Source organism: Squalius cephalus (assembly GCF_949319135.1).
Source record: "Squalius cephalus genome assembly, chromosome: 23".
Classification (NCBI taxonomy): domain Eukaryota; kingdom Metazoa; phylum Chordata; class Actinopteri; order Cypriniformes; family Leuciscidae; genus Squalius; species Squalius cephalus.
In genome coordinates, this window is record NC_137144.1 from 508936 (window position 1) to 536274 (window position 27339).

The 27339-nt window shown below is 45.3% G+C and overlaps 1 protein-coding gene across 7 annotated transcripts in view; it reads right to left on the minus strand.

Annotated features, from left to right (window-relative positions):
* The window catches only part of insc (INSC spindle orientation adaptor protein), a 114723-nt gene that overhangs the window by 36798 nt on the left and 50586 nt on the right, over nt 1–27339 (minus strand). For 5 of the 7 annotated variants that reach the window (XM_079859547.1, XM_079859549.1, XM_079859553.1 and 2 more), the window contains 6 exons: nt 26087–26432; nt 25943–25995; nt 25747–25870; nt 23131–23244; nt 16905–17030; nt 15596–15767 (listed from right to left, as the gene is read on the minus strand). In XM_079859547.1, the coding sequence (XP_079715673.1) occupies nt 15596–15767; nt 16905–17030; nt 23131–23244; nt 25747–25870; nt 25943–25995; nt 26087–26432 (935 nt within the window). The remainder of the gene's footprint in view (nt 1–15595; nt 15768–16904; nt 17031–23130; nt 23245–25746; nt 25871–25942; nt 25996–26086; nt 26433–27339) is intronic. The other 2 variants (XM_079859551.1, XM_079859552.1) reach the window with 1 other exon arrangement.

The following is a 27339-nucleotide window of genomic DNA, read 5'->3' on the forward strand; positions in this document are numbered from 1 at the left end:
AACTCTTCCTATCCAAACACACATGATTCAGTTCATCAGTGGAGACGTCAAGACCTCAACTGTGTGGGTCAGGGTTTGCCTCCAGGAACAGATGATTTTATAGATGTTCCTGAAGAATCTGTTGCAGACAGCAGTTGCTATTCATCATTTCGACCACTAGATGACCACAATTTGAGTTACAGATACAGTTATGACACAAATGCATCACTTTAAAGAACTAGAACAACTGGGGAACTGTGGCTACAGGACAAATAGGATCCAAAAAGATGAAAACAAAGAAAGAAATTCCAGACAGCAGAACTGGAACTGGGAAAGTCCAGACCGAATGTGAGGGGAAAAAAAAAAAAAAGAAAAAATGGCAAATGAAACTAAACAGAAAAAGGGAATATGAAGAGGTGAAAATCAGACCAGAAAGCTAGGAAGAGTTTAGTGGAACTGATAAAACTGCTTAAAATCATATAGAAAACAGACAGAAGTGGCAGGATCCTGACGAATACTTGAAGACAATTCACAGGTAGAAGAACTTCAAAATCATCCAACATATTGTTTTACTTTTTATTTTTTTTATTTTTTTCGTAAAGGGCGTTTGACTTAGTCTTTGCCCGTTCACTTTGTAAACACTAGGTCTGTACTTCAACATGATTGTTCATCACAGCTAGTGCAAGACGAGCATTTGTGGTTAAAAAGTATATAAATGTTTATTTTGTTATAAAATGACCGTTGGTTTGTCTAGAAAAGACTCTTATTCCTCGGCTGGGATCGTGTCGAGACTTTAAAGCTGCACTGAAACTCACATCTGGACCTTCAACCCGTTGGATTTGAAGGAGACTTCAACCCTTCCACAAAGATCCAACTCTGATCGCACAGCCTCTGAGATCATAGTAAATTATAGCAGTAGTGGAGGTAAGCATGAAGACAGAAAGGAAAAATGCTTAGCTTATGGTCGGCAGTGCAGTGCCATAAATGTAATAAATGGAATCATTTTACGAAGTGCTGTTAGACTACAACAAAGCACATGTTGAATAGACAGAGAAAAACGAAAGAAAAGTCCACAGATAGCACAGATGAATCCTACTATCTGGACTGAAAAGACTGCAATACAAACAGTGGAGACAAGAACTCTACAAAAGACCTAATCTGCACAGTGCACATCAATGGACCTTCAGCTGATCTTAAAGTAGATACAGGGGCCAAATGTCATTTCTGAAGCTTTGTTCATGAAAATGAGAAATAAAGAGGGATCAATGGGTCTACCGGACTGTTTACAACTGAAGCTTGTCTCGTTCAACAAAGAAATTCACCATGATGAAGCTTCAAGTTTCACAAGCTAAATTCATTCATTCATAGACCTTTTCAGGGATGAGGTAAGCTTCCAGTAACATATTCAATGAAACTGGACCCAGCAGTGAAACCTGGGCTCAAACTCCCAGTAGCCATGCAGGACAGGGCCGAAGCAGAACCAGTGGGTAATATGGGTGTCCGTACCCCGGTCCCAGAGCCCACTGAATGGGTCTCATCGATGGTGGCGACCCACAAGAAGAATTCAGGAGATAAGGATATGCATGACCTCCAGAGATCGGAACAAGGCGCTCCTGTGTCCACACTACTCCATGCGTACGGTAGAAGCACTCGCATCTCAAATGCTCAATTCCCTTGTCTTCTCTGTTATAGATGCGAAACATTCTTTGTTAAAATTTCTCTTGATTGTTAAATCATAAATACTGACGACATTCAACTCCTCTTTTGGGACATTCAGATTCTGGAATCAGCACAGCCAGTTAGGTGTTTCAAAGAGCCATGGAGCAAATAATCACAGGCTATCCATGTGCTATTATAGTGGAAGAACACCACTAAAACCTCAAGGAAGTGCTGGATCATGTGTGTGAGGTTAACCTCAGACTGAACCCTCTCAAATGTAAGTTTTGGCATGTATGATATGTAGAACATGTGTTCACGAGTGAAGGACTGAAACCAGACCCTTCAAAGATTAAAGCTTTCTTGGGATGGTTAACTATCTTGGAAACTTCAGTCTGAGTTTCAGCAACCTCTCAGCACCTTACGAGAGCTGACCCAGCGAGACGTCGAACAGTGCCGGCTTAAACAAGACCCATTCAACAAGCTGAACGAGCACATCACAAGCCCACCACCACTGGCTAACAATCCTCTAGCAGACGCCTCATGCACCCTGACACAGACTGAGCTCAAACTGAAGAGGAGATTCTCACAGTAGTGTTTGCATGTGCTTAACGGCTACATCTACAGAAAGAAAATCCACAGCGAAACAGACCGCCAGCCATTAGAAACAACACTCCAGAAGCACCGCACCCCATGCCTCAGTTGTTGGACTGACTCTAGAGTAACACCAGGGGTCAGAACAGCAGTGTTCTCGAGCACCAAACACTGTTGTCGTGCAAATGAACGGCCAGAACACATTAAAAGTTTTCTGTTTTCAGTTAAAATGATGTTGTGTTAGCTAAGTTAATAACTTTTTGTGATCAAAGTTTTATTGAGTTACAGAATGTTATTGTACAGAAACAAAAAGTAAAAAATAAACATCATTCTGAACACTTTTTTGTACACAAGGTACATTCAGAGCATACATAGTCTAAGGGTGCTTTCACATCTGTAGTTCGGTTCATTTGGTCCGGACCAAGGGAGAAAAATTATACTTTGTAGCATTTTTCAGGCGTTTTGGTTTCTTTTCACACCACACTTATTGCTCTGGTCCGGATCAGTTTATGAAACGAACCAAAATGCAGTCATGTGACAACATCCACATCACTCGTTGGCCAGATGGGTCTTGAACGTACTTTCATAACTGCACTTCGATTGTCAGAATTAACGTGCGGGAAAATTCCAACAGAACTCCCGGAATTAAACAAAGAGGAGGAAAATCCGCAGACAACACGCCACTTTTTACTATGGAGAGACGATTGCGTGGGCTGATTGTATCCCTAGTCATAGTTTATTATATAGTTTGTCCAAAGCGAGGATGCGGCTTAAAAAAATGTTTTATTCAATGCGCGCGACGAGTCACTTCAGGAGGAGGCGACGCGTGCATAACACGCCACTGTTTACTATCGAGAGACGACTGCGTGGGCTGATTGTATCCTTGGTCATATGTTATTATAGTTTACACCAGGGTTCGAATTACGGGGGAGCTAAGGGGAGCTCGGCTCCCCTGAAAAGGACCTGGGCTCCCCTGAAAGCCTACTTTGAGACATTTAGGGGGAGCTCTAAAACACTGTCCATTTTTTGTGTCGCATATAGATTTAGATTTTCTGTACATTTCTTGTACATTCTGTACAAGGGAAAACTCCTTTTCTCGAGAATATTGAAGCCTTTATTTTAAAACGCACGCATTGCAGAAGCACAGGCGAGAGCGCTGATAGGCTGTGCTGAGGCAACTGCACAAACCAACGGCGAGAAAGCAGAAGCGCGCAATCCAATAGGAGGGCTTGGCGCCCTGTCAGACTCTGCGCGCCAAATAGAAGAGTATAAATACAGAGAAAACTCGCCATATGACAGATCTAATCGACTGAAGCGAAAAACACCTGACGTGAGAGAAATAGCACGGCAAGGCAACGCAGTACTCGTTCCCTTATCTCTAGTCTAAGGGAACCGAGCAGGGGCGTCACTAGGCCCTTTTTAGGGGGACTTCTGCCCAGCCCCCCTAAAAAATATTTGATTAATACATTTTTGTTCGCTTCAGTCCCCTTTTAAAAAACTCATTTGAAACGGCGGCAAGCTGCGTCAAGTGTCGGCTCCTCCCCTTATCTGAGTCTGCTTGGATTTAGCGCATTTTTCAATCTGCAGGGTCGCCGAGCAGAGTGAACATCAGAGAGTACAAGGTGTGTCGTGAGTGCATTTATTGATAGATTGCTATGATATTACATCTGCATTGGTGCAGTTCTTTGTCATACATGCATTGCAGTTTACATAATGTAATGTTACTGGAGCATTGGGAGCAACACAGGACGGTTCGGTTTCTCATCCGAGCGCGAATTTTAGCAGCACGACTGACGCTTCAGTTTACGGTCATGTGCGAGTTAAGAATAAGTTGCTAAACTAAACATTTTATATTTGACAGTTTTTTAGGTCATAAATGTTAAACGAATGACAAAAATAATTAGAAAACTAATAAACTTTTGTCTAATTTCGCCATTTTGAGCTGAAAATAGGCCTATATAACGTGTAATTATGTCATTGTGAGGGGACAAGAAACATTAACAAAGCCGTTTTCATAGGCACAAGATTAATAATGAATGTGTACATGAATTAATATAATACAATTTGTAGCCTTCAGTAAATTAAAAAAGTTCAGCTTTAGGAAGGGAAGAGACAGGGCAAGATAAGGAGACAGAGAAAAAGACAGAGTTAAGGAGATGAGGAGAGAGCAGGTTTTAAATCTATTTCTTATCCTTTTTTGGCCTTCAAACGTCTTGAAATGCACATATCAGAGAAATAAAAATGTTTAACCCCATAACAACTTCAAATTTATGACCTCTTTGATTATAAAGTCCTGTCTACGGCCATGTATTAGGCCTAGATCAATAATGAATGTGTACATATTGTGAATGAATTTAATAAACTTAGTTACCTAGCTTTCCTGGTAGCTTTGTCTGAGAAATTGATTCATAAATCAACCTATCAGTTGACCCTATGTTTACTTTCTTCACTGACAGACAAAAATGAAAAGCCTATATCAGTCAAAGCTCAGCTTTAGGAGGGGAAAAGACAGAGCAAGATAAAAAAAAGAGAAAAAGAGTGTGATGCTGAGGAGAAAAAAAAAACAGTTGCCCGCACATGGTTTTAAAGCTATTGTTATCCAATTTTTTTGGCCTTCAAAACATCTTAAAATGCACATATGTAGATCAGAGAAATCAAAATTTTCTTGGGGGAGCATGCCCCCGAACCCCCCTAAATACCTCACATTCGGGACCTCACTGATTATAAAACCCTGCCATATGCATGTTACTGGATGAATGAATGAAACTAGTTAATAATGAGCATTAGACCATAAACTAACTTTTTTTTTTTTTTTTAATCATACCCTCATTGGGGGCTGAGCCCCCCTAAAATGAAAATCCTAGAATCGCCCCTGGAACCGAGGTTACTGTCACGGTTTTGGTCTGGTTTTGTTCTTGTCATGTTTGCTTCCTTGTCTGTCATGTGATCCCTTGTAGTCATGTGATCCTGCCATGTGTCTTGTCATGAGTTTATTGTCTGATTGTTTGATCATTGTTCACAGGTGTCCCTTGTCTAGTCATTAGTCTTGTGTGTATTTAGCCCTCATGTTTGCCGTGTGTCGGGGTCTTGTATTGCTGATGTAACCACATAGTAAGTTCTTGTTCTTGAGTTTGTTTTTGCCATGCCTCGCCATGTTTTTGTTTCTATGTCTGTTTCTGATTTTCATTAAACTGCATATGGGTTCTACTTAAACTTGCTTCCAGTGGACCTCTTATTACATAATACAAGACCAAAACTATGAACCCAGCAGTTGACCTCCTTCGTCTTCGTCAGGACAACCGGACCATAGAGGATTATGTCAAGGACTTTTGCGAACTCTGTCACAAGGTAGATTTTAATGATGTAGCACTCAAGGACATTTTTAGACATGGTTTAGACGAACCTTTGCGCTGTGGACTGCCTGGGGGAAAAATTCATTTCTCACTTGAACAATACATAGATTATGCTCTATTATTGAGCGGTTCCTCATTTACTGTGGGTTGAGGAGAAGCCCCACAAATCCACAGTATCCGCCTTGCCTGAGTCTCTCCACGCCTTGCCTGAGTCTCTCCACGCCTTGCCTGAGTCTCTCCACGCCTTGCCTGAGTCTCTCCACGCCTTGCCTGAGTCTCTCCACGCCTTGCCTGAGTCTCTCCACGCCTTGCCTGAGTCTCTCCACGCCTTGCCTGAGTCTCTCCACGCCTTGCCTGAGTCTCTCCACGCCTTGCCTGAGTCTCTCCACGCCTTGCCTGAGTCTCTCCACGCCTTGCCTGAGTCTCTCCACGCCTTGCCTGAGTCTCTCCACGCCTTGCCTGAGTCTCTCCACGCCTTGCCTGAGTCTCTCCACGCCTTGCCTGAGTCTCTCCACGCCTTGCCTGAGTCTCTCCACGCCTTGCCTGAGTCTCTCCACGCCTTGCCTGAGTCTCTCCACGCCTTGCCTGAGTCTCTTCACGTCATGTCTGCCAAGCCTGAATCTCTTCACGTCATGTCTGCCAGGCCTGAATCTCGTCACGTCATGTCTGCCATGTCTGGGTCTCTTCACGTCATGCCTGCCAAGCCTAAATCTCTTCTTGTCATGCCTGCCATGTCTGGGTCTCTTCACGCCACGTCGGCCGCCGAGCCTGAACCTGAGCCCTCAGTTATGGCTACACTAACAATTATGGCCACAGCCATATGGTGTGTGTGGTCGGTGCACACATTTGAAGTTCACGTCACGTCTGCCGAGCCAGAGCCTGTTCACGTCACGTCTGCCGAGCCAGAGCCTGTTCACGTCACGTCTGCCGAGCCAGAGCCTGTTCACGTCACGTCTGTCGAGCCAGAGCCTGTTCACGTCACGTCTGTCGAGCCAGCGCCTGATCTCGCCACGTCTGCCCAGCCAGCGCCTGATCTCGCCACGTCTGCCCAGCCAGCGCCTGATCTCGCCACGTCTGCCCAGCCAGCGCCTGATCTCGCCACGTCTGCCCAGCCAGCGCCTGATCTCGCCACGTCTGCCCAGCCAGCGCCTGATCTCGCCACGTCTGCCCAGTCAGCGCCTGATCTCGCCACGTCTGCCCAGCCAGCGCCTGATCTCGCCACGTCTGCCCAGTCTGAGCCTGATCTCGCCACGTCTGCCCAGTCTGAGCCAGTCCTATACCCCCTGGCTCTCCCCAAGAAAATTTTGGGAGGGGGTAATAGGATCATGGATAGGACCATGGAGGCGGCGACGCCATGGTCTCCCACACATCCAGATCCGCCCTGGCCACCGGAGCTGTCTGGTCCACCCTGGCCACCGGAGCTGTCTGGTCCACCCTGGCCACCGGAGCTGTCTGGTCCACCCTGGCCACCGGAGCTGTCTGGTCCACCCTGGCCACCGGAGCTGTCTGGTCCACCCTGGCCACCGGAGCTGTCTGGTCCACCCTGGCCACCGGAGCTGTCTGGTCCACCCTGGCCACCGGAGATGTCTGGTCCACCCTGGCCACCGGAGATGTCTGGTCCACCCTGGCCACCGGAGATGTCTGGTCCACCCTGGCCACCGGAGATGTCTGGTCCACCCTGGCCACCGGAGATGTCTGGTCCACCCTGGCCACCTGAACTGTCAGGTCCGCCCTGGCCGCCGGAGCTGTCTGGTCCGCCCAAGTTTCGTCACGGCCCTGGTCCACCCAAGCTTCGTCACGGCCCTGGTCCGCCCAAGCTTCGTCACGGCCCTGGTCCGCCCAAGCTTCGTCACGGCCCAGGCCCGCCCACGTCTCGTCACGACCCAGGTCCGTCCACGTCATGCCACGTCCCTAGCCCTGTCCCCCTGCACGGGCCTGGCCCACCATCCCTCCCCCAAGACCGCCTCCGCTCCACCACCCACCTGGACTTTTGTGTTGCTGGGCGTCGGGAGACGCCCTTAGAGGGGGGGATTCTGTCACGGTTTTGGTCTGGTTTTGTTCTTGTCATGTTTGCTTCCTTGTCTGTCATGTGATCCCTTGTAGTCATGTGATCCTGCCATGTGTCTTGTCATGAGTTTATTGTCTGATTGTTTGATCATTGTTCACAGGTGTCCCTTGTCTAGTCATTAGTCTTGTGTGTATTTAGCCCTCATGTTTGCCGTGTGTCGGGGTCTTGTATTGCTGATGTAACCACATAGTAAGTTCTTGTTCTTGAGTTTGTTTTTGCCATGCCTCGCCATGTTTTTGTTTCTATGTCTGTTTCTGATTTTCATTAAACTGCATATGGGTTCTACTTAAACTTGCTTCCAATGGACCTCTTATTACAGTTACGTAAGTAACCAAGTACGTTCTGTACTGTTTACTGTAAACCTATTGTTTTAAATGCCCGAACATGCACCAAAAAAGCGTTAAAGTCAGTCAGGGAGGATCGGAAAATAGGGCTCCCCCGAAAGCCACTTTGTACTTCGAACCCTGGTTTACACCACTTTAGACAAACAATAATATTTGAGAATGAAGCAAGGATGCGGCTGTTAATAATTTCTATCAGGCTCCGCACCTCCTCACAACTCCAAGTTTGTCCGCGAGTGCAAACTGTCAACAAACATTTCTCCTCATCCCATAATCACAGCGCAGTTGACTACGGCAACTGGTTTAGTCCAAAAATGCGCATTTCTTTGGCAGTTGGTTCTGTTCGAGGTCGGATCACGTTCTCACCACAAACGAACCGCTCCAGAGTTCGTTTCAAAGCGTACCGAGACCACCTCTTCGAGCAGGTCTCGGTACGCTTGTTTGGTCCGCTTTTGGTGCGCACCCGAGTGCGATTGCCGCTTTCACACCTGCCCAAACGAACTGCACCAATGGGGAAAACGAACTCTAGTGCGATTCAACCGAACTAAATGAGGCAGGTGTGAAAGCACCCTAAGAACAGTGCAGATCAAAATACAATACATGAAAATAAGAACATAAATGAAAGATCTTAAAGACGCTCCTTAATTTTTGGAATGGCATCTAACCATGCTGAAATAGTCCTCTGAGAAGCTCCATGCAATCTTGCCACTGAGAGCTCCATGTTCGCAATGTCCAAGAGAGAATGCATCCAGTGAGTCCACGCTAGAGAGTGTGGAGGTTTCCAGAGCAAGGCAAGCATTTTCTTAGCAGCAGTAAGTCCACAAAAAAAAATAATAATTCTGAGTCAGAGAGAGAGAGTATAAGAGGAGTCATCACTTAGAAGCAAGAGTCTCAGACAGCATGATATCTCCAACTCCAAAATGTCCTTCAGTGTCATGTACCCCTTTTCCACCAACAAGAACCAGGTGCTGGTTCGGAGCTAGAGCTAGTGCCGGTTCGGAGTTGGTTCGACTGACGAGCCTCCAAAGAACCGGTTTGCTTTTCCACAGGCTAAAAGAGCCAGCGCAGAGCCAGGTCTTACGTCACAGCTACGTCTCATCTTTCCCAGCAACGTTAGTGTGGCGGCGCCAAACACAAACACATCATCAACAATGGCGGACGTTGCTTTGCTATTGATGTTCATGGCTTTGCGGACCTACATCGGCATCCAAACACGGCGGATCCAACGTGTTTACAAGCGAGAGTAACGGTATGTACATAACATTTATTTTTAACAATAAGATGCCGACTTTAGCCTTAGATTTATATTTTAGCCTCAGCATGTTGTCTCGATTAGCTGCTATTTGAAAATGGCGGTCACAAGTTTCTCTTCAGTCTTGTTGGCCACGGTAACCCCGCCCCCAGCCTCTGACGCAAGCGGTTCTTTCTTGGCTCCGTTCTAGACCCTGCAATGATTTGGTGCTACTTAAGAACCAGTTTTACTGGTTCGGAGCTGGTGCTTTGGCGGTGGAAAAACAAAGAACCGATTTGAAACTAGGCTCTGGCTCTGAACCAGCACCAGCTCTGCCTTGGTGGAAAAGGGGTACTGGAAACCTGTCTCCAAAACTCATTGACTTCAGGGCAATCCCAAAACATGTCCATATATGTCCCTATGCACCCACTAGAGCACAAGTCACATTTAGGAGAGGTGGGAACTGGAAAGCTTCATTAAGTGATGCTTCCTGGGAGTGAGATACATCCTATGAATCATCTTGAAATGAATCAGTTGATGATTAGAACATGTTTGAGGTTAGCCCATATTGAGTCCCAACATAGGTCAATACTGTCCTCTGAATCAGTCCCAAACATATACCTGTGCCAAATGTCTACTACAGGTAATCTTTTATATGAAGCCTCCAGAAACAACAGGCCCAATGACGAAACCATCCCCCTTGTATTTCCATGTGAAGTGAGCAACTTAAGCAGAGTAAGACAGGGAATACTAGAGCCCCAAGGAACCCCATATGTGCACATGGCAGATCTCAGGCGCAGATAAAAGAAAAATTAAGTGCCTGGTAAATTATATTCTGCACGTAGATCATTAAACATGCGTAAACCATTGTCCCCCCAAACATCAGCCAAAACATTAATCCCTCTATCACTCCAGTCTGAGAAAACAAAAGGTTTATTACCCGATTCTAGAGCTGCTGTAAAGCCAAAACAATCTCTGTTACTGTAATCTCCTATTATCACTGTAAAGCTGCTTTGAAATAATCTATATTGTAAAAGTCGCTATATAAATGAAGGTGACTTGACTACCGAGTCTAGAGTGACACCAGAGGTCAAAGGTCAACACCAGGGGTCAAATATTAAAGTTTCCTCTCAGAGCACATGTACTGACTCTAGACCAGGGGTGCCCAATCCTGCTCCTGCCGATCGACTGTCCTGCACAGTTCATCTCCAACCCTAATCAAACACACCTGCCATTCATTTTCAAGTGATCCTGAAGACCTTAATTGGTGGCTTCAGGTGTGTTTGATTAGGGTTGGAGATGAACTGTGCAGGACAGTCGATCAGCAGGAGCAGGATTGGGCACCCTGCTCTAGAGTAACACCAGAAGTCAAAGGACCAAAGTTTCATCCTCTCAGAGCACATCTACTGACTCTAGAGTAACACCAGAGGTCAAAGGTCAAAGTTTCCTCTCAGAGCACATCTACTGACTCTAGAGTAACACCAGAGGTCAATGGTCAAAGTTTCCTCTCAGAGCACATCTACTGACTCTAGAGTAACGTCAGAGGTCAACACCAGAGGTCAATGGTCAAAGTTTCCTCTCAGAGCACATCTACTGACTCTAGAGTAACGTCAGAGGTCAACACCAGAGGTCAAAGGTCAAAGTTTCCTCTCAGAGCACATCTACTGACTCTAGAGTAACACCAGAGGTCAAAGGTCAAAGTTTCCTCTCAGAGCACATCTACTGACTCTAGAGTAACACCAGAGGTCAACACCAGAGGTCAAAGGTCAAAGTTTCCTCTCAGAGCACATCTACTGACTCTAGAGTAACACCAGAGGTCAAAGGTCAAAGTTTCCTCTCAGAGCACATCTACTGACTCTAGAGTAACGTCAGAGGTCAACACCAGAGGTCAATGGTCAAAGTTTCCTCTCAGAGCACATCTACTGACTCTAGAGTAACGTCAGAGGTCAACACCAGAGGTCAAAGGTCAAAGTTTCCTCTCAGAGCACATCTACTGACTCTAGAGTAACACCAGAGGTCAAAGGTCAAAGTTTCCTCTCAGAGCACATCTACTGACTCTAGAGTAACGTCAGAGGTCAACACCAGAGGTCAAAGGTCAAAGTTTCCTCTCAGAGCACATCTACTGACTCTAGAGTAACACCAGAGGTCAAAGGTCAAAGTTTCCTCTCAGAGCACATCTACTGACTCTAGAGTAACGTCAGAGGTCAACACCAGAGGTCAAAGGTCAAAGTTTCCTCTCAGAGCACATCTACTGACTCTAGAGTAACGTCAGAGGTCAAAGGTCAAAGTTTCATCCTCTCAGAGCACATCTACTGACTCTAGAGTAACACCAGAGGTCAACACCAGAGGTCAATGGTCAAAGTTTCATCCTCTCAGAGCACATCTACTGACTCTAGAGTAATGTCAGAGGTCAACACCAGAGGTCAAAGGTCAAAGTTTCATCCTCTCAGAGCACATCTACTGACTCTAGAGTAACGTCAGAGGTCAAAGGTCAAAGTTTCCTCTCAGAGCACATCTACTGACTCTAGAGTAACACCAGAGGTCAAAGGTCAAAGTTTCCTCTCAGAGCACATCTACTGACTCTAGAGTAACACCAGAGGTCAACACCAGAGGTCAAAGGTCAAAGTTTCCTCTCAGAGCACATCTACTGACTCTAGAGTAACGTCAGAGGTCAAAGGTCAAAGTTTCCTCTCAGAGCACATCTACTGACTCTAGAGTAACACCAGAGGTCAACACCAGAGGTCAATGGTCAAAGTTTCATCCTCTCAGAGCACATCTACTGACTCTAGAGTAACGTCAGAGGTCAACACCAGAGGTCAAAGGTCAAAGTTTCATCCTCTCAGAGCACATCTACTGACTCTAGAGTAACACCAGAGATCAACACCAGAGGTCAAAGGTCAAAGTTTCATCCTCTCAGAGCACATCTACTGACTCTAGAGTAACACCAGAGGTCAAAGGTCAAAGGTCAAAGTTTCCTCTCAGAGCACATCTACTGACTCTAGAGTAACACCAGAGGTCAATGGTCAAAGTTTCCTCTCAGAGCACATCTACTGACTCTAGAGTAACGTCAGAGGTCAACACCAGAGGTCAATGGTCAAAGTTTCCTCTCAGAGCACATCTACTGACTCTAGAGTAACGTCAGAGGTCAACACCAGAGGTCAAAGGTCAAAGTTTCATCCTCTCAGAGCACATCTACTGACTCTAGAGTAACGTCAGAGGTCAAAGGTCAAAGTTTCCTCTCAGAGCACTTCTACTGACTCTAGAGTAACACCAGAGGTCAAAGGTCAAAGTTTCCTCTCAGAGCACATCTACTGACTCTAGAGTAACACCAGAGGTCAACACCAGAGGTCAAAGGTCAAAGTTTCCTCTCAGAGCACATCTACTGACTCTAGAGTAACGTCAGAGGTCAAAGGTCAAAGTTTCCTCTCAGAGCACATCTACTGACTCTAGAGTAACACCAGAGGTCAACACCAGAGGTCAATGGTCAAAGTTTCATCCTCTCAGAGCACATCTACTGACTCTAGAGTAACGTCAGAGGTCAACACCAGAGGTCAAAGGTCAAAGTTTCATCCTCTCAGAGCACATCTACTGACTCTAGAGTAACACCAGAGATCAACACCAGAGGTCAAAGGTCAAAGTTTCATCCTCTCAGAGCACATCTACTGACTTTAGAGTAACACCAGAGGTCAAAGGTCAAAGTTTCATCCTCTCAGAGCACATCTACTGACTCTAGAGTAACACCAGAGTTCAAAGGTCAAAGTTTCCTCTCAGAGCACATCTACTGACTCTAGAGTAACGTCAGAGGTCAAAGGTCAAAGTTTCCTCTCAGAGCACATCTACTGACTCTAGAGTAACACCAGAGGTCAACACCAGAGGTCAATGGTCAAAGTTTCATCCTCTCAGAGCACATCTACTGACTCTAGAGTAACACCAGAGGTGAAAGGTCAAAGTTTCATCCTCTCAGAGCACATCTACTGACTCTAGAGTAACACCAGAGGTCAAAGGTCAAAGTTTCCTCTCAGAGCACATCTACTGACTCTAGAGTAACACCAGAGGTCAACACCAGAGGTCAAAGGTCAAAGTTTCCTCTCAGAGCACATCTACTGACTCTAGAGTAACACCAGAGGTCAAAGGTCAAAGTTTCCTCTCAGAGCACATCTACTGACTCTAGAGTAACACCAGAGGTCAACACCAGAGGTCAAAGGTCAAAGTTTCCTCTCAGAGCACATCTACTGACTCTAGAGTAACACCAGAGGTCAAAGGTCAAAGTTTCCTCTCAGAGCACATCTACTGACTCTAGAGTAACACCAGAGGTCAACACCAGAGGTCAAAGGTCAAAGTTTCCTCTCAGAGCACATCTACTGACTCTAGAGTAACGTCAGAGGTCAAAGGTCAAAGTTTCCTCTCAGAGCACATCTACTGACTCTAGAGTAACACCAGAGGTCAAAGGTCAAAGTTTCCTCTCAGAGCACATCTACTGACTCTAGAGTAACACCAGAGGTCAACACCAGAGGTCAAAGGTCAAAGTTTCCTCTCAGAGCACATCTACTGACTCTAGAGTAACACCAGAGGTGAAAGGTCAAAGTTTCATCCTCTCAGAGCACATCTACTGACTCTAGAGTAACACCAGAGGTCAAAGGTCAAAGTTTCCTCTCAGAGCACATCTACTGACTCTAGAGTAACACCAGAGGTCAACACCAGAGGTCAAAGGTCAAAGTTTCCTCTCAGAGCACATCTACTGACTCTAGAGTAACACCAGAGGTCAAAGGTCAAAGTTTCCTCTCAGAGCACATCTACTGACTCTAGAGTAACACCAGAGGTCAACACCAGAGGTCAAAGGTCAAAGTTTCCTCTCAGAGCACATCTACTGACTCTAGAGTAACACCAGAGGTCAAAGGTCAAAGTTTCATCCTCTCAGAGCACATCTACTGACTCTAGAGTAACACCAGAGGTCACTGTTCCTGTCCTGGAATCAGAGGAAATGCTCGACATGACTCCATCAGGCAGAATCTCAGGACCAGGGTGCACTTTGTAAGTAATACAGAGGGGGGAGGGGGGAGGGGGGGGGTCTGAAAACGTTTTTTTTTTTTTATTCATGAAAATAAATCATGAAGCCAGTGGGTATTTCGTGCAGCTGTTAAACTAAAGTAACATTTATAGAATAATTATGAACTGTATTAAAAACAATATCAGAAAATTGACACAGAACGTTTTTTAATCCATTTTATTCAGAGCGATTCACATTTAGAGGGAGATTCTGACTCTTGTGCCTTGTCCTTTCCTCATAGTGAAGCGTTCATACACATTATTAACATCCACGTTTGAGCAGATTACCTCTGTACTTTCATTGGTTTCATACGGAGTATACAATCAGAGAATATCTGTTTACATTTTAAACTTTCTATAGACATATTTCTTATTGTGACTGAGGCAAGTAGCCCGCACTGTAAAATATAAATAACGGCACATTGTACTGTATACTGTATAAATATATAAATATTACATATTGGTTTCTTTTTTACAGGTGTTTTACCTGTATTCTGAATTATGCATTGCATTGTGTTGTGTTTTAAGATTAAAGGACTTTTCTGTAAAATTACCGGATAATGTCCTGGCAGAAAATTACCAGTACATTTTCCATTGTTATTTTTTTACAGTGAAAGAGTTTCGGTTCATTAGTGACGCGCAGTTCAGGGAGACCAAGGCAGCAGAAAGCGCATTCTGTTTTCTTTATTTTACAGAAGCAAAAACAACATTTTGTTGTTATTTTGACTATACATAAATAAAAGACCTTTTACAGTTTTGAAGGATGACGTTCTCTTATCTGTACAACCAAAAACTGCGGAGTATTTTAAGTTCATTCCACTGTTATCAGAAAAATCCAAGTAAATGCGCTTTCGTTGAACCGATTTTAGAACAATGAGTAGCGCGCCACTCGGCCTGGTGTGCCAAAACACTTATTTAAACAGTTCAATATTTCATACAAAACAATCACAAAACGCTTTGTGAAATTTTTTTTGAAAAGCTGTGCATGGATTAGGCCACTGGAACCAGGATCGCACCTTGAACGTGTCATCTCTCATCACACGAGTGGAAGCGCTAAGAGTTCTGATTTGATTGTTTATTAAACGTGCACATCTTTATGTGATATATTCGATAGGGTGTAAAGCGGCACTAATGAGGGCTGATGATATGTGTGATATGGTGCAGCACTCACTGATGAGGGCTGATGATATGTGTGATATGGTGCACTCACTGATGAGGGCTGATGATATGTGTGATATGGTGCACTCACTGATGAGGGCTGATGATATATGTGATATGGTGCACTCACTGATGAGGGCTGATGATATGTGTGATATGGTGCACTCACTGATGAGGGCTGTGACGATGTCCTGCATGCTCTCCAGGAAGCTGGCGAGGTGTTGTGTGGAGCTGTGATGAGGAGAGGTGATCTGAGCCATGACCGCCGCCGCCTCCGCTCGCGTCGCCTCCGCACACGCGCCGTCCGTCAGGATCTCTGCCAGACACAGGATCCCGTCCACCTGATGCACGCACACACACACACACCACAGCTGGCCTCAACACAAGTCTACTACCACACATCTGACACAGCTCAACAGAAACTGTGTCATCATAAACATTCTCAGGCTCTACATGACCAATCTGATAAACATCATGGCAGCGACGGGACAGACCAGAGAGGAAAACAAACCATTAGTTATCACAGTCATCACATTCACTGTTTTCATAAGGTTATTCAGTCATTCGTGATTAAAACACAGAACAGAGAATAGGAAAGCATTTAAGGCAGTATATCAGATGTCAACAAATCTAGTATATACACAAATATATGAGTATAAGTATATGAAACATATAGTAGCACAATGTCAAGTCTTATAAACTGTACAGAGTACAGATATTTATGGAGTATATGAGAGCATTTATTATTTTGATCGATGAGGAGATCAAACTGAATGAAACTCATAGTGTTTCTGAGCTGAGACTTCAGTGTCAGAATGCAGTTCTGCTATATAATCCATCACCACACGGTGGCGCTGTTACACAAACTGAGAAACACACGACTCACCAGAAGATAATTCTATACAGACAATGAAAACCACATTATCACTCAAACAGAGAGCAGGGAGAGTAACACACCATATCAGATACAGTTCAATCCTCTACCTGCTCACAAAATAACTTTCTTTTTAAAGATAGCTTAGAAAAAATGTCTTCCTTGCGCTTAAAACACTACATATATACTACATATATACATAGAAGAGTGTGTATATATATATATATATATATATATATATATATATATATATATATATATATATATAGTATTATTTTTTGGGTGTTTGGTGGCATAAAAACGACTCAAACATCTTTGAAACATTAGCAGTCATTACTAGTGTCACTTATATTCATAACTTCAGTCAGATACAGTTAACTTTTGAGCTGTTATATTAGTATTATTGATTTCCCATTTTAATTTTAATTAAGTTTTTTTTTTTTGTCTTTTATATACATATTTCCACATAGTTGTTATTAATTAAATTTATATTTCAGTTATTTTAGTACAGGCTTACACTCTCATCCAGTGTGTTTTCAGCTGACTGAGAGTCTGCGAACACATCTGGGTGGTTTCCTGTGCTGTGCATGCTGGGAAACGATACCTCTTCCAGCTGGCTGATGCCGTCCTCCACACAGCAGATGGAGGCCAGGGTCCTGAGCGCGTGTGCGTACAGAGAGCTGAAGCAGTCCTGCCGGCAGATCTTCAGCAGCGCCACCACAGCGCCCTCCTGTGGAGCACAGCAGCACTCTTCACTAACAGCAGCACTGAGCACTGTTCCCTTTCGAGGGAACTCACACTGCGTTGATGACGACACTTTGGGGAACGTCCCCCAGCGCAGAGCCTCTGAAGCATGAATGAATCTAAGCCAATCTAAGACAAATGTGTGACGGCATACACGGAAGCTACAAAGGTACGCCGGCACACAACAGAGTAAGCTTTCTGTTCTTCAGCAAGAGCTCTCTTTTGTGTATTGTCTAATTTGGTGTTGTCTGTCCACTGTTGAAGCACTACTGTATATATCAGAAAATATGGCGAGCCAAGAATACAAGCGGTGTGTGCATCCCTGCCCTCGTTACATCATGGGTGGGGACACACACCAATTGTGTGTGCATTGTTTAGGAGCGAGTGCTGCGCTCCCGCCTGGCCATCTTCAGTTACGAGGCGCTCCCCGTGGTGCGGGCCCGTGTCCCTGAAGCAGCGCAGCGGCTCGCATCATGGGGTCCGCAAGAGGGATCTGACAGGAGCCTGAGACTGCTGAGACACTTCCTCAGGAATCCTCTGCCAGCTCTGATGTTCTCCCTCCTCGTGCCCAGCGGCTTCTTCCTCACGAGTGGAGAACCGATGCTTGAGCTGTCTGCTTCTGAGGAAGTGGATGTCCTCTGCATCGAAGGCGGGGATTCTGGAGACGATTCGCCACTCCATGTCTCCGCATATGAGGAGCTGGTCGAGATTGTCTCTCGTGCCGTGACCCGTTTGAACATCAGTTGGCCACGTGAAAGGCACATGTCCAACCTGCTTTTTGTTTGACCTCATCACCGGGGTCTGCCATTCTTTGGCATAGTGCCACACACCTCTCGTCTGCCCAAACCCCCAGTCCTTGACTACAGTAACATCGTGGGGGCGAGAGATAATGGTTATGGGATGATGCCTCGGGTGGAGGAGCAGTTGGCGAATTATCTTCCCCCCGACGCTGTGTCATCCCTAAAGACCCCGGTGCTGTGGAAACACCATCTGGTGTCGAGAGCGTGAGGTGGACCCAGTTTACTGCCGGTGGCTTCAGTGCTGGAGCTCCTCCAAGATCGCTTCCCGGCTGGTCTTACCCCGTCCACACTCAAGGTGTACGTGGCTGCCATTGCGGCTTTCCACACTCCTCTGGGTGATGGGCCTCTGTGGAGACAACAGCTGGCCGTACGGTTCCTCCGTGGGGCTTGTAGGATGAGACCTGAGGCTCGTACCAGAGTTCCCACATGGGACCTGGCAGTGGTTCTCGAAGGGCTGGTTGTGGACGCCCCCTTCAAACCTCTGGAGTCGGCTGAGGCCAAGAACCTTCCCTCATGGTAGCTTTTCTATTAGCCATTACTTCTCTGAGGAGAGTAGGAGATCTTCAGGTGCTCTCTATATCACCTGAGTGGCTGGAGTTTTCTCCAGGCGACATTAAGGCTATCTTGCATCCCAGGCCGGGCTATGTGCCTAAAGTGCCATCTAATGTGGCACGGCCTACGGTTCTGCAGGCTTTTCATCCTCCAGCTCACGTGACGGCGGATGAAGAAAGACTTCATTTGCTCTGCCCTGTCAGAGCTCTCAAGATCTATGTCCAGAGGTCTTCTTCATTGCTGAAGTCAGACTTGTTGCTGGTGTGTTTCGGGTCTCCCAAGAAGGGGTCCGACCCTAACCGGGGTCCCTTTGTAGCTTCCATGTATGCTGTCTCACATTACGTCATGACGCAACACCCATCACGATTGGCTTAGATTCATTCATGCTTCAGAGGCGCTGCGCTGGGGGGCATTCCCCAAAGTGTCGTCATCAACGCAGTGTCTCGTTCCCTTCTCAGGGAACAAGGGTTACAGTCGTAACCAGAGATGTTTTTAACTGAGTTAGTACAACACACATAATCACAGAGTATCCTTTTCACTACACAAAATAACTGTTTCATCTATATAAACGTTTAATTCACAGTAACTGCCTCTTTTAAAGCCATTACCATCAAACTCAGACTACTTGTTCAGTTTAATATGAGTCTATTATTTAATCCAAAGGATATTAATGGTTAATCAATTAATAATTTGGTACCTCTATAGATTTCTATAAATACTGATTCTATAGACAGTTTCTATAGAACCTGTTTTCAATTTTAGTGTGTGTGTGTGTGTGTGTGTGTGTGTGTGTGTGTGTGTGTGTGTGTGTGTGTGTGTGTGTGTGTGTGTGTGTGAGACATGTTGTCATGCACTGACAGATTCCTGACATGGTCTGGCCTACAAGTAAAGCACAGGAAATGTGCAGTTTTCTGAGAGGAGGAGCGACCAACCCCCCTCCTTTACCATCTTAGACCAGCCACTCAGAGTGTACACTAGACATGAGACCTACAACTATCTGGGTCACAAGTTTAACATGGGACAGAATGGAGTCTGCAAGTGACTGACATGGCACATCAGTTTATGACCAGACTGGATCTTATTGACGCTTCACCTCTTCCTGTTACTCTAAAAATGCAAGCAATAAGAGACATAGCTTTTTCCATCTTTTTGCAAATGTCCATATTCCACAAAAAGTACAACAAAACCGTGAGCGTGGTTACGAAATGGCTTTGTCTCAACACACATTCCACAAGATGTTTTATCTTCCAGGAAAGACAGGACAGGGGGCTCGGAGTTCCACACTGCATGTGAGACAGCCTCACCGCACCAACATGCTGAGCTGTGACGATGCCAGCGTGAGGCAGACGGCCAGGGCATCCTTATTGCTGGATTTTAAAAGACGGAAGGTGCTGCACGCATGCGGCGGGGAAGACAGCCTCCTGCATCAGAAGCTTCCAGCATAGCGTCCTATGCCTATGTCTATGCCTATAGCGTCCTATGCCTATGTCTATGCCTATAGCGTCCTATGCCTATGTCTATGCCTATAGCGTCCTATGCTGGAGGACAGGCACTGACCTGAAGTGGACCTCTCACTGCCGACCTGTAGAGGTCTCTGATGCAGTCGTAGAGGACCCATCTGTCATCCTGGAAGCCAGACTGCACCATAACAACACTGTTCTCCTGCTCCAGCCTAGAACATCAGACTCTCTTGTCTATACAAAGAGCCCAAAATATGGAGTACTGGTCCAGTCTGAAAGTCCAGGGAAAGTTGCCAACACTGCCCTGCGCGGAGCACTCTCTGTCACACACCGTCTACAGCAGTGCCACCATCAGCGAGGAGATCCTCACCTTCTGCGTAAAAGCACGTCTGCAGGTTCTTCCTACAAAATACAACTTATCAGTGTGGTTTCCCTCCACCCATTCGCCCCTCTGCGTGAGAGTGTGGTGTGTGTGTGTGTGTGTGTGTGTGTGTGTGTGAGAGAGAGTGTGTGTGTTAGTGTGTGTGTGTGTGTGTGTGTGTGTGTGTGTGTGTGTGTGTGTGTGTGTGTGTGTGTGTGTGTGTGTGAGTGTGAGAGAGTGAGTGTGTGTGTGTGTGTGAGTGTGTGAGTGTGTGTGTGTGTGTGTGTGTGTGTGTGTGTGTGTGTGTGTGTGTGTGTGTGTGTGTGTGTGTGTGTGTGTGTGTGTGTGTGGACTATTCTCAGAAATCAGACATCAGATCCGTGTCCTTTAACCCAGAACTGTGGATGATATAACCCGTCTCCACTCCAGAGGGAATGGCTGTGAGACGATGTAACCACTGTGATTATGTGAATAAGTGTAATCATGTGTCGTGACTCTGGTGTCGGCGGCGTTACGCTAGAGAGCCTCAGTCTGCAGCACAAACACACGTCGCCTCTTCTCTGCGTTTACTGACGTACACGTGAAGGTTCGCACTCAAAACACATCTTCAGGAAAACATGATCTTTGCGTCACTCTCACTGTCAGAATTTTTAAAATACATTATTTTTTTCATCTTACAATCTGTAATAAATTAACCGTTGATGTGTTTCTGAATGCTTTTGTGGTTACAGTAGTAGTGATATTTATTTATTTATTTTATTTTTTTAGTTAGTTGGGGAAGGATGTCAATTTATACTTTAAGTTAATTTTATGATGTATACTTAAGTAAAGTTCAAGTATATTTTTAAGGATTCTTTATGAAGTAAGTATACTAATGTCAATGTACTAGTAGTAAACTTGTAAGTGTACTGTTTCAATACTGCTTGGCCCACTTTTAGGTGTATAAAAATATACTTTCACGTATACTTTAAGGGTTAGGTTAGTACACAACTAGTTCACAACTACGTTTCTCTTTTGTACTTAACTAAACAAGTGAACTTATAGATATACTGACAGTTTACAAGTTAAATACTTGTAGCACATTATTTAGTTAAATACTTGTAGCACATTATTTAGTTTATGAAAGTACACTTTAAAATAGGCTATACTCTCAGTAAACTACTAGTTTAGTAGTTTTATACTGTGAACATAACATCATACTTATAATTTACTATTTATATATTATTTTGTACTTTGAGTATACTACTATGTTTCTTATTAATTTTTATGCTTGAAATAAACCTTTAACTGTACTTGAAGTCAATTTGAAGTAAATTCCTATCGACACAAACAGTGTCAAAAATTTGCATACTCAGAATGAGGAACATATCTATTTTCTTTATAAATCATTATTTTCAAACAAATCTATTGTATTGGATGCCAAAAAACGAAGTATTTAATAGGCTACTCAATCAAAAGAGTTAACACAACTACAAGCCAAGTATACTTAGAATACGTAATTACTCCGACATCAGTGTTATTAACCTATCATTTCCCTCTGACTTTAGGGAAGAGTTATGGGTAGGGATAGGGATAGGGTTAGGGTTAGGGTTAGGGTTAGGTTTAGGGATAGGGTTAGGGTTAGGTTTAGGGACAGGGATAGGGATATGGATAGGGGTAGGGGTAGGGATAGGGTAAGGACTAAATTTTGGGACAGGAATGTTATTCCAGGATCAACAGAATATGTTGATCCAGGAACATGTCTTACTTGGCAAAATCATGGTGACCATACTATATATATACACCTCTATATATTTCTGTGCTATATGTCAAGTAAACTTAAAAACAATTTTAAGTATATTTATGTGAAGTAATAAAAGTAGACTGAATGTATACATTCTTATATTAGTTTAAAATAAGTATACTAATAGCACACTTGAGTAAACTTCTGTTTTGAAAGGGTTAGCCTATTAAATGACGTGAACTGTGTTTGAGGGATTAGATGATCAATGTGAGAACGAGTGGAGATGAAACAGAAAGTGATGGCAGATCTTTAACGCGGGATCTATCTCATCACAGCAAACAGAAGCGAGCGATGCCTTCAGACGCCGCTGGTAAACGTCCGGCAGTCAGTCCTCTCACAGTCGCATGACGCAGCCGAGGCAGAGAGCCAGAAGACACGACTGTCGCCGCTAATGGGACGGGACAGTATCGATCTGATTAGAAGAACACCAGGAAAACCAGACGGCTAATGGACATGAAGCTGAGCTCAATAAAGAAGCCGGAGACCAAACCCTCCAGTTTCATGCTAAAAATAAATAGCTTTTATCAAGCTAACTATAAATTGTATTGCTGATTTGAAATATGTTATTGAAGCATAATAATGTAAATATGATTTCAACTTGTGTAAATAAGTGAATAAATGCCCAGGGTCTTCACCACTATGAGAAACATACTTTAAGTAAACACACCAATTAAACAAAATCTGTAAAAGAATGACTTGTAAAACAGAGTTAGTGCCCTGAAATGGCCCAGACATGAATCCTCCTGAAACAACCACACACGATCTCCATCTGATCTGCTGAGCCGGAACAGAGCAGTGTGTGTGTGTGTGTGTGTGTGTGTGTTTGTGTGTGTGTGTGTGTGTGTGTGTGTGTGTGTGTGTGTGTGTGTGTGTGTGTGTGTGTGTGCAACCACACACAATCTCCATCTGATCTGCTGAGCCGGAACACATTTGCATTTTACAGCAAATTAGTTTGAAGAGAAACAAAATGTGAACAAATGCAAAGGAGTGAAAACACTGCACAAGATGAGAGATATCCCGAAGGAGCCGATCACATGATCACAGCAGTGTGTGCATGTGTGTGTGTGAGTGCATGTGTGAGTGCCGGTGTGTGTGTGTGTGCATGAGAGAGAGTGTGTGTGTTGTGGTACTTTAGCGATGATGCTGCAGAGCTGCGGCCCGTCCTGAGTTAAAGACAGCAGGTTACTGATGGCAGTGCTGATGGCAAAAACATTATCCGAATCCTCAATCTGACGGATCAGAATCTGTAAAAAAAGGAGAACAAATGTCACTATTGTCACACACAGTTGTTGTAATGAGCACACAATAACAAGGAGAATCCAACAGAAACACTTTATTTTACAATAAACTAAGAACACGCAGGAGATCGTAGAGTAATCACAGTAAAACACAACCGCATAAACAACACTGAACCAAGAACTGAATGAACTGAACACAGGGGAGGATAATAAACAGAACAAGTCAAGTCAAGTCAAGTCAACTTTATTTATATAGCGCTTTTCACAATGCAGATTGTATCAAAGCAGCTTCACAGTATTAAATAAAATAGTACATCAGTGTTTGTTTCTAGTGTAAAACGTCCACGTTTGGTAATGCTGATCAATAGTATTGTTGATTGATTGATTAAATTAAGTATCCCCAACTGAGCAAGCCAAAGGCAACAGTGGCAAGGAGAAAAAAAAACCTTGGGAGAACCCAGGCTCAGTCGGGGGCCAGTTCTCCTCTGGCGTTTATGAAGTAGAGGTCGGATTTAACTGTAAGATTAAAAGTATTATATGAATGCCTGGCTGAAGAGATGCGTCTTTAATCTAGTTTTAAACTGGGAGAGCGAGTCTGAGCAACGAACAGTATTAGGAAGGCTATTCCAGAGTTTTGGAGCTAAATGTGAAAATGATCTCCCTCCTTTGGTGGATCTGGATATCCTAGGTATGACCAAAAGCCTCGAATTTAGTGATCTTAAAGAGCGCGATGGATTATAGGGCGATAGAAGATCCGTTAAATAAACTGGAGCTAAGCCGTTTAGGGCTTTATAAGTCAGTAGCAATACCTTTTAATTAATACGGAACAGAACAGAGATGAGGTGTACATTTCTTATAAACCATGGAAACTATCAATGACTGGGAACTCATGGAAACAGGAACAGCACAAAACCAAACTAACTGCTCGCCATGGCAACACCGATTGAGATATCCATCCATTCACAATTTAACATCTTCAGTGTCTTGCCACCATGTTCAGAAAGTCCCTAGGCACAGCAGATAAAAATGGCCTGATTATTAAAAAAAATCCACATTCAAAACAAAATATCTGACTTCCTGTTGGTCAGAGCTAATGACTGTAAATTAGAAAGTTGTCCAGCTCGATAAGAACAATGTATGTACTAAGTTTGCTGACTGTAGGTAAGACTAAACCCCTACTTTTGTACTTTTGTGGCACTACTGAGCCCCTCCACCATGCCTGTTTCTAAGGCTTTGCCTATGTCTACTGGCTGACAACACTGATGTGTGTGTCCAGTTTAATGCAATTTGAAGCATTTTAAGAGCCTCAAAAACACTCAAGAATATTATTAAAGGTTTGACGTGTTGAGATCTATATGTGTAGCAAGTTTCATACAAATACGTTCTTGTATGCCTCCAAGATTTCAGATCCCATTCTAGGTGGCGCCGTAGAGCCCCCCTGCCACGCCCGTGTACCAGCTTTGGCCTAGCCCTAATGGTCGCGGATTCTGACAAGTATGCACATTTTCAAGAGTTTTTGAGCATGTTAAGGGCACCAAAAGCCCCTGAAACCTTGATGAAAAAGAAGAAGAAGTATCCTAAGGAAAACAAAAAGCCCTTTCAGGGCTTGGGCCCTAAATATAATGAAACTAACAGAACTAAACATAACCCTGACAACCCAGTGTACTGCCAGGACAAAGGTCCACAGCAGAACCCATGGTTGGAGGAGCCAGGGTGGGGTCAGAGTGTCAGGGGGTCAGGGGTCAGAGCGAAGCTGAGGAGACACAGACACCGGGCGATGCTGTAGGTCCTGGAGGCCAGGGTGGAGCCAGGGTGGAGCCAGGGTGCCGGAGGACTGAGGCGCAGCAGGTGGGACTCGAAGTGCCAGAGGGAAGGCAAAGCTGGAGGGAAGGCAGAAGTCCATGGCATAGGCAGAGCGATGACTGAGCAAGGCAGAGCCAGAGGGACGAGGGAGCCCGGTGGAGCCGTAAGGACGACGGTCCCAGGTGGAGTTGAGGGAGGGAGGAGCCAAGGTGGAGCCGACTGGTCAACAGGCCACGGTGTTCGGTGGCTGGAGGTGGAGCCAGGGGATCAGAACAGGTGTAGCCGGAGACAAGAAGACCCGAGGCGCATCCGTGCAGCATAGAGGAGCAAACAGAGGAGGAGCCGAGGAACTAAAGGGAACCAGTGGCGACAGGGCCAGAAGACTGTTTTGCTTAGGTGGAGGAGGTGGGAGAGGAAGGCTGGGTGGACCATCAGAGACGCAGGAGAGTGCAGGACCAGCGGAGAGATGAGACTATAACCTTTTCCAGTTCTGAGACCAGAGTGGGGCTGGCAACGTCTTCCTCCGCGGGACAGATGGTGAACGCCGATCCATGATTCACTAGCACTCACTCCATAAAACCATTAAACTGTATTACTCAATAATAATTAATGAATACTGAAGCTGTAACCAAAATAACTGAATCAAATGTAAAAGCAGTTAATCTAATGATCAATGAAGATCATGCAGTATAAGACCACTCTTACCTGAATCTCATTGGCCAGTGCCATGTCAATCATATGGCTGAAGGAGTCGCTGACGTCAGTCAGGATCTCGTGAATGGCCTCCTTCATGGATTTGAGGAAGTATTCATCCTCAGTATGAAGACACCTGAGAAGTAAACAGTGTCAGATATATACATGATCTGATCTGTAAGACGATGAAGGAAGGTGTGTTCTTCACCTCTCAGTAATGACGTTGAGCTCCATGCACTTCTCCAGCAGCGATTTCTCATACTGCCACGAGAGATGAGCACATACAATATCATCAGTAAAATATGTTTGTTATATGTGATTAAAGGCTTTTTGTTTTGACATGTTCTTGCACCTTCTGCATGTCTGCTGGAGCGCTTCTGGCCGTGCTGTACTCCTGGATGAGCGAGCGCACGTGAGCGCTGACCCTGAGGGCCGTGCTGTGCACCCGCTGCCAGCGCCGCTTCTCCAGCCGCTGGAACATCTTGCCCAGCTCCGTGCTGACCACCAGCGCCCTCTTCAGCAGCGCCTGCAGGTTATCCCGGGTCACCTGCTCGCCCACCGACACGATGAGCTCCCCTGGGGCGTCTTCATCCACGCCGAGGGGCTTCGACTGCAGGACGCACATGCACTCCACCTCCGTCATGTGCCGCAAGTCCTCCATCCAGCGCTGCACAGAGTCCACCTGTATCACACACCTGCTGACGAACACACACCACATCAGAGCATTACACACCTGCTGACGGACACACACACCACATCAGAGCATTACACACCTGCTGACGGACACACACACCACATCAGGGCATTACACACCTGCTGACGGACACACACACCACATCAGGGCATTACACACCTGCTGACGGACACACACACCACATCAGGCATTACACACCTGCTGACGGACACACACACCACATCAGAGCATTACACACCTGCTGACGGACACACACACCACATCAGGGCATTACACACCTGCTGACGGACACACACACCACATCAGGGCATTACACACCTGCTGACGGACACACACACCACATCAGGGCATTACACACCTGCTGACGGACACACACACCACATCAGGGCATTACACACCTGCTGACGGACACACACACCACATCAGGCATTACACACCTGCTGACGGACACACACACCACATCAGGGCATTACACACCTGCTGACGGACACACACACCACATCAGGCATTACACACCTGCTGACGGACACACACACCACATCAGGGCATTACACACCTGCTGACGGACACACACACCACATCAGGGCATTACACACCTGCTGACGGACACACACACCACATCAGGGCATTACACACCTGCTGACGGACACACACACCACATCAGAGCATTACACACCTGCTGACGGACACACACACCACATCAGGGCATTACACACCTGCTGACGGACACACACACCACATCAGGGCATTACACACCTGCTGACGGACACACACACCACATCAGGCATTACACACCTGCTGACGGACACACACACCACATCAGGCATTACACACCTGCTGACGGACACACACACCACATCAGGCATTACAAACCTGCTGACGGACACACACACCACATCAGGGCATTACAC